Below are 13,566 nucleotides of genomic sequence, written 5' to 3'. Positions count from 1 at the left end.
AATTCCATGATGTAACCAAACAAATGTTATCATATGCATAATTGCACATCCCGATTAAAAACCAATTTGAAGCCCGAACATATTATAAACCCATGACTAGAACCAAACGACTCCTTAGTGTTTGAAAGTAACGTGCACGTTAAAAAACTCGTCGACGACATCTAAATTACAAACCTATTTCCGTTTTGACGCACAAACAACTACTCCGTATCATCATCCTTTTGCATGGATCTACGCTGATGATAGTACTACTAATTGTGACCCGACAAGGTCTAAAACACAGTCCGTTGCTAAACTATCTCCATTTTATAACTCGCACAAATAGTTGATTCGACTTGTGTTAAGATCTTGTTCCATGAATCCGACCCGACAATATCTAAAACATAGCTCATCGGTAACTCGCACAAAACTGCACGTGTAAATGTTAGTACTACAATATCTGGCCATATTTGAAAATTAATACTAGTAGTATTATTCTAATTGATGAAAATCTTTTGAAAAAATCATCACAAGTTGGTTATTTTATTTGAAACTCGCACACATTAACTGAATTCTGTAGATTTGCCCAATTCTCGAGAAAAACAGGGACGATTATCGAATTTGTTACTAATATTGTTTAACTAAAGATAATCACAGATGGAAATACAGAAAATATAAGTGTGTAAAGAAATCGAAATAACGAAAAGAATGGGAATTGAAGAAGGATTTGTTGGAGAGAAGAAGAAGAAGTGTTTATTTGTCTCTGCAATTCACACATGTCAAAGGAGAAGCACTATATATATAGCCGCAGAAACAGAAGCCCCTCTCACTCTCCAGCTGCCAACGGCGGGAAATCAATTTTTCGCTCCACCATTGAAAAACCCTAATAAAAAATTACCCAATTATTCCCCACAGCCAGAGGGATTGAAGAAGAGCCATGGCATTACCCGAAAACGGCGGTGCGAAGCTCAGCGACGATGATGAATTTCCCAGGGGCGGAGCGCCCCTCAAGTACATCCCGCTCTGCGACTTGTACTCCGCTACATCTCCCTGCGTCACCGCCTCCGGATCGAAGAAGGTCAAGGCTGCAGCGCGGAAGCCTCCGCAAACCAACGGCAATGGTCAATTGACGAAGCCCCCTATCACGCTGGAGTCTCAGTTCGGTATAGTTTACTCGAGGCGCCGGAAGAGGGAGGAGAGCACCAATTTTATGAAGGGGCTGCTTTTGGATGCGGAATTGGAGGCTGACGGAAGGGGGGAGGGGGCTGTCATGAAGCGGAGGAGGGTTCGGAATGTGGAATTGGGGAGTGATTGTAAGTCGTCGGGAGAATCAGATGATCCAACGTCGTTGAGTGATGATCTTGACAAAACTGATTGTGAAAATGTTCGGGAAACTAGGAATGCGGGTAGGATTGTTAATAATAGCAAGACGAAAAAACGAAAAATTGATTCTTCGGAGACGGTTGTAAAGAATTCAGGAGCTCGACGGATGAAGAAATGGGTCCGGTATGTGTCGGTCCCTTTTCTAGCCTTTTGTGCTCAAGTTCACAGGTTGATGATGTTTTCATGGTGTCTGTACTTTGTTGTTTGGGTGCAGGCTGAGTTTCGAGGGAGTTGATCCAGACAAGTTCATTGAGTTACAATGCAAGGTCAGAACTTCAGTAACCAATAACAGTGATAATTACATTTCTTCAGTTACTGATCTGCTGTGGAAATAATCGGACAATCTGTATAACTTTTACATGTAATTAATCTCTCCTCCCATTTCATGTTCAAATTGTTGCTGAATGGAACAGGTGTACTGGCCACTGGATGCAAGCTGGTATTCTGGCCATATAACAGGGTACAATTATGAGACTCGTCGGCACCATGTAAATTCTCTTTTACCTCACACTAATTTATTAACGTGTATCTATATCATGCGACTAAGTTAATCCTGGCACATTGGTAATATGTGGGGGGAACTATGCAGTTGAAGTATGAGGATGGAGAGCAAGAAGATCTGGTTTTATCTAAAGAACGTATAAAGTTTCATATCTCTTTAAAGGAGATGCAAAGTATGGGGTTGAAGTTATGTGAGAAGTGCCCGGAAGCTGATGAACTTGATGCTAATGAGATGATGGTTTTGGCCGCCACTTTAGATGATGATTGCCAAGAGATAGAAACTGGTGATCTGATTTGGGCCAAACTTACTGGTTTGTCTCTTATCTGCTTCTGGCTTTACATTAAGTTAAAATGCCGGTCTATCCAGTGGACTGCACTACCTGATCATTATAGTTCAGTAGTTTAGTTCATTTCATCTAAGAGTTTTATATCTGATGGGTTCCAATAAGTAAAGATAGAAAGGTTTCATAAACTTTGATATCATTAAGATAGTAAGACGATACAGAAAGGGTTTTTTGCCTTTTCTCACATCACCAGGAGCTTAGAATTTTAAATTTAGTCTCAATTAAATATTATGAACAAATTAAAAGCGCATGTCATTGTTTCACTCCGTGTACATACATTGCAAGCTCATCTTTTTCAGCCCCTGCACATAATCTGATTATTTATAATATGATTACTCCCTGTAGCATATTTTCTGATTTTGTGGGATCAGGGAATTTGTGTTCTCCCATGTACTGTTTCTTTCTGTTGTTATATATGCTGGCTGCCTGAGCTTCCTCTTTTGTTAGTTTGTAATTGTCGGTCTGTCACATTACTTTCTAATTTATGCAAGTTTTCTAAGTATATGCTGTTACCTCTATTTTCTCTGATGTAGGACATGCTGTGTGGCCGGCAATTGTTTTAGACGAATCTCATGTGGGTAAACACAAGGGATTGAACAAACTTTCTGGAGAAAAGTCTGTGATTGTACAATTCTTTGGCACCTATGATTTTGCTAGGTATTATTTATGACTTAAAGTTGAAGATTCTTTGGAGAGTGATTGTTTTGCTAAAAATTTGTCACCATTCAGTCTACTTCATTTATATCTGCTTTTTTTTTTATCAGGGTTCCACGCAAACAAGTTATCCAATTCCTCAAGGGCCTTCTTTCCTCATGTCATTCAAAGTGCAAGAAACCAACTTTTGCTCGAGGATTGGAGGAGGCAAAAGTGTGAGTTTTTTTAATCGGAATTCTTAGATTTTCATGCTATATTTTATGTTCAGTACAAATGCTGTCAGATATTCTCAAGCGACATGGATGTGCTTAGGATGGTCGTGAATTCGTAATTCATGTCTGCTTCTTTTAGTCGTATTTTCTTAATTTTTCTGTTTCTTGTGTCTATTCTGTAAAAAAAATATTACTCCTCATAGCCAAAGTGATTTGACCTTAAACCTTAGCACTGCCTACCTTCTGTGTTTGGATTTCGGGGTAAATGAGATGCCTTTGGTACCAGTTGAGCCTCAATATGAAGAAGTGCATCAGCAAACTGGGTGTTCAGTTGTGTTGGATGATTTGGAGACGGAACCTGGCAAACTCTAAGTATGACGTTTGCATGTTTTGAATTTTGCTTGGCTTTTCATGTTTTCCATAGGCATGCGTACTCACAATACTTGAAACATTATTTTGCTGATTAGAGCTTAGACACCTAATTCTTAAGATTTGTGCTTGTTGAAAGTTGAAACATTTGTGGTTATTCAATCCCCAGTGAAAATAATTGGGACACGGATAATGGCTGAATAATACTGCACCAATGTATTTCTGGCAATCCTGGCATTGTAGTTGTTGTACTTCTTGGATCAAAATCACCATGTGGAAGACATTCAATGTTTATACATTTCAATTTTCTGGTGAAAATATTATAGGTGTTTATGTTAAAATTCTAGGTTAGGAATAAAAATGAGATGTCTGTTTATCACTTGCAATTAAAATTCTTTTCATTTATTTCACTAGTACAATTCCTTGGAATTCTCTGAATTAGCTGTTGTGATCAGATATCTTAGTGAACAGAGGCTACCGGTAAAAATGCAACAGCTGCGAGATGGTGTTGACCGTGATGTAAAGGATAATAGAAGTGGGGTGACTGAAGATGGTGCTCACTCGGATGGTGAGTCTTTGAGTTATGATGAGATACTTAAGAAACTTGATGATCTCACAAGCTGTAAATTGGAAGGTGGAGAGTTACAAATAGTAAGCCTTGGTAAGTCATGTTAATTTCTCATATTGATAATATGTGGCTGCATTTGTTGCTTTCTCTTTACATATTAGGCCCTGTTAGTTTTGGTCTGGGCACAACATTGTATTTTCGAATAGTTTGTAAGGACCTTCAAGGCTGCAACTTACTGTTAATGGTCATTAGTTCTCAGGACCTTTATTAGTTAATTTCTTGACCATGTCGTGGTATCAATTAATCCAGCATATTTAACGAGGCAGGAGCTCACATCATAATTGACAATTCAGTGTGTGCATGTGAATCATTATGCAGGAAAGATTGTCAGAGACTCCAGTAATTTCCAAAATGAGAAATACATATGGCCTGAGGGATACACTGCTGTAAGGAAGTTTATATCTTTAACAGGTAAATTAATAATTTAAAATTATGTGTTACTTCTTACTCCCTCATCACTGCTACCATTTTACATTTCACTTTCTACTTCAGATCCAACGTTGCATACTATGTATGAGATGGAAGTACTAAGAGATGTCGACTCGAGGACCAAACCTCTATTTAAAGTTAAAGGAGATAATGGAGAAGAGGTATCAGATAAAGCTATCTTATCAAATTTGCATGGCACCTTTTACCTTTCCCTATATGTCCTCCTTTTTATTTGCCATTCTATTTTCATTCCGTGAAGTCATGCCTTCCCTGCCTGAGGTTTGTATCTGGTGTTTCATATTTAAAATAAACTGGTAAATTTGTGAATTTCTGTCGAAGAGTAATCCTGCCAATGCCTGATTTTAAAGCTGGCTGTCCTCTTGTTTTTCTGAGAGAGAATGGCATATAAAATATAATCTTGTATGAAGGAACCTTAATAATGGATATGGTGGCAGGAGCCTTACTTTGTAATCTTGGTCATCAAATAAATAATAGGGTGAATAACATAATTTGATCCAACATCTTGCCGTTTTTAAACAAATGTCCAAGCATTTCCGGCAACACATTTCCAGTATAAGAACATTGACGTGTCTCGTCGCAGAAATACATGGAATTGAGCACTTGCCCACCTCATTCAGCACAGAGACTTTTATTGAGAAAATAAAATCCCAAACTCTAGTTCCCACTCCCGAACTGTCCTCTGTCGCATTCTACTGTTCACCCAATTACAACATTTGCATTCCACTCCCAAAACCGCTCCACCTTGTCTCATGTGTTGGAATACTATAATCTTCCAATTAGGTATGGTTTGGGAGCTTATATCGGTCAACTGGCTGTATTTAACTTTTACCCAAGGCAAAGCGGCGCCTAGGCAGCCCTTGTAGATTATTGAGACATAGTTGTTTCATTATAAGTCTGGACTTGTTACAGTTAGTTACTGCCTACTCATGAGCCTGCTCACTCAAGCTTTGTCTTGTTTTTATTGTCTTTATTTTGCAGTTCAATGGACCAACACCATCAGCTTGCTGGAATAAAATTTACAAAAAGATCAGGATCATGCAAATCAGAAATAAAGACTGTAAAGCTGATCAGAAGTTTTCCTCTGGTTCTTATATGTTTGGTTTTTCCCACCCAAAGGTTTCCAGACTCATAAAGGTACTTATTTACCAAACACCATTTTAACCTTGTCAAAGTAGGTTATTTACTAGTCTATACTATGTTACTATCTACTTTGGTTGTCATATATCTTGTATAAATAAATTCGTATCCTATAGAGTGTTCATTATTTTGGTCTAGTGGTCTACAACTTTCCATATTGAGTATCTTTTAGAACTTTACATGGGTAATTATGTGATGCTTAAAATGAGTATTATTTTTCAAGTGCTTCAATGAACAGAAATGAGTTGGACTCTCATGTACCGGTACATCCAATTTCATTCTACTTTCTTATATATAAAAAAGGAATTGCCTTGAATTTTTTGTGTACCTGGATACAACTAGATTCTATTTTCTTCTTAGTTTTTCTCGCTCAAATATGCAACTCACTGTTTCTCTAACTATAAGAGAAATTAATATTTTGAAATATTTCGGGTAATTATAGCCCATTTGGTATGCAGAGTTGTTTTCCCATTTCTTAACTTCGGCGAATATTAATGTGACAAGTCATTGCATTAAGACCTCTTGTACCAAAAAGGTTGGTGAGCATTGATTTCAAAACCCTAAATCTTAAAAATACCTCATTTAGCTAAACGGCGGCGGTCTATGGAGAAACTCATCTCAACCATTTGCTTTAATCTTTTGTAATCAGCCATTTTATTCTGCAAGTTGATTTCCTGCTTTATCTCCATTTTCTTTATAACCTCTGGCTCTTGTTCTGCTTCTTTCTTTCCTCTTGACGTCTTGAGCTTTTGTTGTCACCTCGTTTCTCTTACTGGCTTTGTCTTCTTCATTGCACTTTCCTCCGTCCCTCCCTGCTTGCCATTTCAGTTTTACCTTCTTTGTCTGCACAACTTTTGCTATTCCATTTACACTCTTATTAAAAGCTTCACCACCTTTTCTCATCGAATCTGTCAACATTGCAAAAACATCTCTTTTCCTTCAGATCTACGCACCCATCAACCATCAAGCTTACCATGATGAAGCAGAAGACCAATAAGCTGAGAAAGGGAAACGAAGAGCAAGTTACCAGAGCAAAGCGGAAAATGAACAAGCAAAGGGAGGGAAATGACCCGGTCTCATTCCAACGCAGGAGTGGCCTCCGGCCCCGACATCGCCATGGCCATGGGCCGGATGTGAGGGGGGCTGAAGAGGTGAGGAGGAGAAGAAGGGAATATTTTGACGAGAATGGATGGTGAAATGTGAAGAAAAAGATAAAAAGAACTTAGCAAATTTTATTTCTTTAGATAACCAAATTTGAAGATCTTGAAATCGCAACATCTCACTGTAGAATATTGGGAAGATCACATAAGTAGTGTTTCAAATGATGATCAGTAGTGCAATTTACCATCCCCCAGATTTTCATGCGACGTCAATTTTTTGTTTTGGGTTTCAGTAATTTAATCAAGCAGGCTCTATTACTTAAGTATGCAGTATAGCTTCTTATCATTTAATAATTTGTAATGTGTGAAATCTTTTATCTCAGTTGACTGATTTATACACACCGGGTACTACCTTATTGAGGCTTGTAGAGTGTCTGAGTGAATGCTCATAGTATTATTTTTTATTATATTAGGGATGGATGAATTGCTGTTACCTTTTAACTTACTCTGGAGCATGACTCATTTGATTTGTTGTGGCGGATCGAAACTGTACATGGCATCACATATGCTTTCATATTAATGTATTATATTTTACAGGAGATGTCCAATTCCCGATCAGCTGCGAAGGGTTCCCAGTTGGCCTGTAAGAAAATGAAAAACTCGTCTGCTGGTTACCGACCTGTTACAGTTACATGGATGGACCTTGACAAGTGCAATGTTTGCCATATGGATGAGGTAGTTTTTTTTGTGGAAAAGGATTGACTCCTAACTCAGGTTTCAGTTGGATTCTGTCATTTCATGATTTCTTCTGCTCTAGATTGCATGAGTTAACAGAAAGTGTGGTTCTCTTCATCTTTTTCTAATATATTTAAACATAATTTCATTACCAGTCAAACTATATTTCATGTGTTGAATAATAATGATTTTGAATATATAATTCAGGAGTACGAGAACAACTTATTTCTTCAGTGTGACAAATGCAGGATGATGGTAAGTCCGTATCTTGGATTCTTGGGACATTTATTATCTGATTTGTCATTAAATGAACTGCATTGATCCGTTATATACATTAATACAGCGAGTTGGTCCTCCTTTCTGTCAAGGAACCATTGTTATAAATAGCTTTCCTATTTTATTTTCTTTATTCTCAGTGTTATGCACTTATGTTACAGAAACTTGCTACTTAATTAATACCTTTTTAACTGATTTCAATTTTTTATTTTATGGAACTCCAAAATGTTTTTTGCAAAAATCGTGTTGCTTGACTTGTTGGCAAGACTCTTGTATTGAGATTCAATGGTTTTACCATGACCATGCTGCGTGCTGTTCTTATGTCTATTAGTTCTAAATCTATTGTCAATTGCTTGAACTTTTTGCTGGTTGCATTGATTTTCTTATTCCCCTTCCCTTTCCTGATAACCCACCCACACAAGTTATAGAAGCTTGCAAAAAATCTTTATGGCCTGATTTCTGATATCGCGCAGCTTCACAATTTCTTAAAATCTTTTCTTATACTGAACAGTGAAGTTATGCAATTGATGTTCCTTAAACTGCTCTACCGTGAGTGTTCTCTGTTGTAAATTGATTTTACAGAGGAAGGTAGCCTGACTTTGCATCAGCTAACTTTGTTGTCGAAAACACTTTTAGACTGATATCCTGCCATCTGTATGTTATGCTACTAATTATTTGTACTCCAGAAATTTTGCTTGCTTTTAATTTTCTGTTTCAAGAATATGGCAACTTCACTGTTTTGGATTTTTATTGGCTTCTCTCATTTTTTTGTCCTGTTTACCTGCTCAGGTGCATGCTAGATGCTATGGTGAACTAGAGCCCAGTGGTGGAGTGCTTTGGTTATGCAACTTATGTCGTCCTGGAGCACCTGTATCTCCTCAATGCTACCTTTGTCCTGTAGTAGGTACTTTAAGATTGATACCACGTTTAATTTTACTACTTTAAGATTATACCACCTTTAATTTTTCAACTTCTTCATTCGACCATTTGTTTGTATTCGATAATCAATAAATTAAACCAGCTTAATGTTCTGAATGAATTTAACTTCAGGAGGTGCTATGAAACCCACTGCAGATGGCCATTGGGCTCATCTGGCTTGTGCCATATGGATTCCAGGTTTCTATTTTTCCCCTACAACTTCATAGCTAATTCCTTTTGGAACTAAAATTCTTAGCTTAATTGTCTATTTTCATGCAGAAACGTGTTTATCAGATATTAAAAAAATGGAACCTATTGATGGGATTGATCGGATCAATAAGGTATCTCCCCTCTTTCTAGGTTTGGCTCTTTTAATATTAATTTTGTGTGTCCCAGTTGATTACCAATCACAGAGATGGCATTGGTTAAGAACTCTACATGATTGAACATTAGTTGATAGTTCTTATTTTCTGTGAAGGATCGGTGGAAGCTAATTTGCAGCATCTGTCACGTTTCTTATGGAGCGTGCATACAGGTAGATCCTTTTTTTGTGCTTAGCTGATTGTTTGGCAATTTGTGTTAAATATGCATTCTTTGATATGTGTGCTTTTGGTCTGGTGACGTTGCTTAGTTTTGTTACTCTTGTACACTATCCTTCTTCAACTTTGGATCCCAAACTTTAACAGAATTCATTATCTGAGTTTAATAATGTGTTTTATACAAGTACATATTGTCGTTTGACACAAAGGGTCCATCTGTGATTCTGCATCAAATTCTACTGATGGCTGTCACACATCTTGCAGCGTATTTTTGGGATCAGTAATCCTGAAAAATAATTTATGCTCCTCTTAAGGGTGGTGTTTACTTTTGAGGATCAGCTTAGATTATAGTATAGGTTAGTCCCTTGTTTACTTAGATGGATTGGAGTTTTAGGATATCACAAGGCCCTTGATAATTCCTACTGTGTGATCTAGTTTTGCTTAATTCATATTCCATGGAAAAGGTTGGATTGAGGAATCCTAGTAATGAGGATAAAAATACTTATCACCTATCTAATTAATCATGAAAAGTAAAGGCCCAGTGTGGAACAAATCTATTAACTTTACTGACGGGATGTATTGGTGATTGGTTTGGTTAGTTGACATTTATGTTAGTTCATATTCTTTTGACTATGCTTCTATAGAAACTTTTCCATGTTCATCTTTATTTTCTTCTTCTGAAAATTTGAAATTATGCGTCTATTCCATTATATTTATATATATCATGTCTCTTCAGTGCACCGACTTTAATTGCTGTGTGGCATTCCATCCCCTCTGTGCACGTGCTGCCGGCTTTTGCCTTGAGGTATTATGTTTGTGTATTTATATTTTATACGATGTGCTTAAGCATACTCCATTAGTTGTGGAAACTCCTTTCCTTACTTGGTTCGTGTATGGTATATGTAGCCTGAGGATATGGATAGAGTCCATGCAGCTCCTCTTGATGAGGATGAAGAGGATCAGTCCATTCAGCTTCTTTCTTTCTGTCAGAAACACAGGCCAAAGTCTACTGAAAATATGCTTTCTGACAAACGAGTTGTTCAAAAGGAAGATGAACATGCTGAATATATTCCACCTATAAACCCTAGCGGTTGCGCTCGTACTGGTATATTCTTATCTACCATTCTCCCAAGTTTTGATGAGAATTCCAGTTTTCGTCTGATAGAAAATATCTTCTCCTCTTATCGTGTTATATAGCTATTAATTTTCTATTTTGGAATTTAGTAAGGGAGAGACATAAAATCTGGTTAGCTTGACAAATAGGTGTAAGCTAGTCCACTAAATACTCCATAACTAAGATTGGAAGTAGGATTGTTCTATGTTTAAGAGGATCTCTTTGGAAATACAGTAGCACTGTCTGCATGGGTATCTGATTTCTCTTTTTCCTTGTCTGTTAGAAATTTATGATTACCGGAAGAAGCGGGCAAAAAATGGACAAGATGGTCCTTCATCAAAGCGCTTGTATGTGGAGAATGTGCCACATATACCAGGTGGGTTTAGCCATCATATGCCCTTGTGGAACAAAACGTCATCCAGTGAACCTGGTGGTTCCAAGCACTCTGTAGACCTTCTGGAGTTAAGAAGCTTGCAACTAAAGTCATCTCGCGAGTTTCTTTCAGTTGCTGATAAGTACAACCACATGAAGGAGACCTATAGGAGGAGACTGGCATATGGTAATATTTCTTATACTAGTGGTTTAGTTTTGATTCCTAATTGTGGTTAAGGTTTCTCTTTCATGACCACGAGTTCCATAATCTTGTCTTTTGATCCAATAGATCATTTGGAAGTGCTCTATTTAATCATTTACCTTTGAAAATAATTTGGCCACAGGGAAGTCTCGTATACATGGTTTTGGTGTGTTCACTAAACTTCCGTATAAAGCTGGGGACATGGTAAATTGCTACGACAAACCATTTCTTTCTAGTTTCTGAAGTTCTGCATATTAAGTTGGCATTTTGTTGCATTTAAGGTGATTGAGTATACTGGGGAAATTATTCGGGGTTCAGTAGCCGACAGAAGAGAACACTTATCTTACGATAAATTAGTGGTAAGTTTCTACTTTTAATCCAATTTTCCTATTAGAATTGCATTTTCTCTTTAGTTTATTAAAATGCCATTTGTTTGTGATATTCTTTTTACTCCTTATGTTTGCAATTTATTCAACTCTCACATATTGAATGACCTTCAGCTGTAAATCTGCATCATTATTGAGTGTCGGTATTTCATCTCACATAAGACTGCTTATAAAGTGCCAGTAAATACCTATTTTTGGATTATATCCTAACGTTTCTCCGGTGCAGGGAGCTGGAACCTATATTTTTCGGGTTGATGATAATCGTGTTTTAGATGCCACCAAAGCGGGAAGCATAGCACAGTTGATTAACCACTCATGTGAAGTATGTGTTGAATTTAGCAGCTTTATCGTTTATTTTTAAGTTCCTGCAGAAGACTAACTGTTTCCTCTTACAGTCAAACTGTTATTCAAGAGTAATTACTGTCAATGACAACAACCACATAATTATATTCGCGAAGCGAGATATCAATTATGGCGAAGAACTAACATATGATTACAGGTTTTCTACCTCATCCAGCTATTATACTTTTTTTTATCAATAAGTGTACTCATGTTTTCTTGTGTGGCAGATTTTCTTCAATTGGTGAACGACTAGCTTGTCATTGTGGATCTTCTAGATGCCGGGGTACAGTGAATGACATCGAGTCTGAAGAAAGACTAAAAAAGCTACATGTACCCAGCAGTGAATTGACAGATTGGAAAGGAGAATAAAAGAGGTCAGTTATTCCATATAGTCTTCTATAATATCTATAATATAATAATGAATACTTCAAGAGCCTTTTGCTTGACAATGGTGGAGTCTGTAATAAAATGAAGAGTTTTATTTGCAATTTTTGTTTGCATCTGTTGTTGAAAATTCAGTGTCTACGTGATACACTGCTGCCTTACTGAATTCCTTCCTTGTCTAAACCCGTATATGCAACACTGTTTCTCACGCAGATTCTTATGCCGCCACTGCTTATCAATAAAATCACTAATTTGAAAATCAATAAACCATGTTTGGTATGATGGAATGGAATGAGGGTGGAATAAAATGTTAATTTCTTTGGATTTCCTTTGCATTCCATTCCCTCATTCATTCCATCACACCAAACAAATGAATAGAATGGAAGTAGGAATCAGAGTTTACTAGCCTGGAATGCTTAAGGTCTACTTTCCGCATCTTTTTATTCTAATGCACGATGCATCATCCGATTCAGAAAGTTCCACATTCGTTACTCATCTTAAAACCTTTCAATCTCCGTGTTCCTTCTCTCTCTCACTATTTTTAAAATTATAAGTCTGATCAAATTGGTTAGTGATACAACAACTTGTGCTTCTTAATATCTCTTCATATGGGTTGTGCGTCCGTCCATTTTCTTGGACTGTAATACTTGCAAGATGAGAGTTACACTCGTATTTCTGGCACTGATGGGTGTTTGCATATATTTATATCGTGCAGAAGCTCTTTTTGGCGCACCATGGAATCGGGGAAGAGTACAAAAGATGTTGCCGTGGCGGCCATGGCGGAACTAGAGATGTTGTACCTTAGTATTTTTCCCAAAAACTACAGTATATTGATACATATGACCAATAAGGATCCCCAATTCTTATATAATTCTCATGTCTGTAAAAAAGAAAAGGTTTTGCCTCTGATTGAGAGGTGATGCCTTTTATCAGTTGGCAGAAGCCCACAATGCTTGTATCATTCTTCTTTAATTAAAAAAAAAAAACCACAGTTTAGTTAATATCTGTTTGTCCCTTTCGTTATTTTGAGGTTGAGTTTTTGGGTAAATTTTGATTCTATGCTATATTATTTCGATTCGACCAGTAGACCTCGAATCATGATAACAGTGAAAATGTATTTAAATGAATTTTTTTTAGAAGAATCTAGTGAAACAAAGGCAAAATCACAGTGATTTGTATCTGTGAATTAGTCTATTTATATTACTACTAAGAGCATGTGCAATAGCGGACGAACGCACACCATAGCGACCGGCTAGCTGCTCGGACGTCGCGTTCGTCTGCTATCGGAGTCGGCGAAAGCGGGACGGACGAGCGGTCGTCCGCGGTGGGATGGCGTTAGCCGATGGTCTCATTTTTGGTATATGATTGGAGATGGTCTAATACAAATTTGCATACGTTGAAATGTCCGAAAAATCACAACCTAATTGATAAGAAGACGGTTCGGCTCCAATTAATACCTAAGGTAGATAACGAACCATTATTGATTCTATGTGCCTATTCAAAAACAAAGGAAGCCCACTATCCATTATCGATAATATGGG

The 13,566-nt window shown here is 37.3% G+C and overlaps 1 protein-coding gene across 2 annotated transcripts; it reads left to right on the top strand.

The window, feature by feature from the left end:
- The first annotated feature begins 659 nt into the window (after window positions 1-659).
- Window positions 660-13,026, top strand: LOC125222916 (histone-lysine N-methyltransferase ATX2-like). Of its 2 annotated transcripts, XM_048125804.2 has the most exons (26): window positions 660-1,485; window positions 1,577-1,628; window positions 1,776-1,850; window positions 1,952-2,174; window positions 2,741-2,864; window positions 2,972-3,076; window positions 3,898-4,010; window positions 4,077-4,103; window positions 4,389-4,481; window positions 4,563-4,660; window positions 5,499-5,654; window positions 7,355-7,492; window positions 7,700-7,747; window positions 8,558-8,672; window positions 8,819-8,884; window positions 8,966-9,027; window positions 9,165-9,221; window positions 9,962-10,030; window positions 10,132-10,330; window positions 10,623-10,898; window positions 11,056-11,117; window positions 11,195-11,272; window positions 11,526-11,621; window positions 11,695-11,798; window positions 11,869-12,015; window positions 12,741-13,026. In XM_048125804.2, the coding sequence occupies exons 1-25, from the start codon at window positions 917-919 to the stop codon at window positions 12,008-12,010; spliced, it is 3,147 nt and encodes a 1,048-aa protein (XP_047981761.2). In that variant the 5' UTR covers window positions 660-916; the 3' UTR covers window positions 12,011-12,015; window positions 12,741-13,026. The 2 variants fall into 2 exon arrangements, with proteins under 2 accessions (XP_047981761.2, XP_047981759.2); XM_048125802.2 differs by having other exon boundaries at window positions 661-1,485; window positions 3,898-4,103.
- Window positions 13,027-13,566: the final 540 nt, after the last annotated feature.

Source organism: Salvia hispanica, chromosome 1, assembly GCF_029641045.1.
Source record: "Salvia hispanica isolate PSC_SH4W2 chromosome 1, Shi_PSC_v1, whole genome shotgun sequence".
Classification (NCBI taxonomy): domain Eukaryota; kingdom Viridiplantae; phylum Streptophyta; class Magnoliopsida; order Lamiales; family Lamiaceae; genus Salvia; species Salvia hispanica.
The sequence above is the reverse complement of the archived record's forward strand: the minus strand, read 5'-3'. Positions and strand labels throughout refer to the sequence as shown.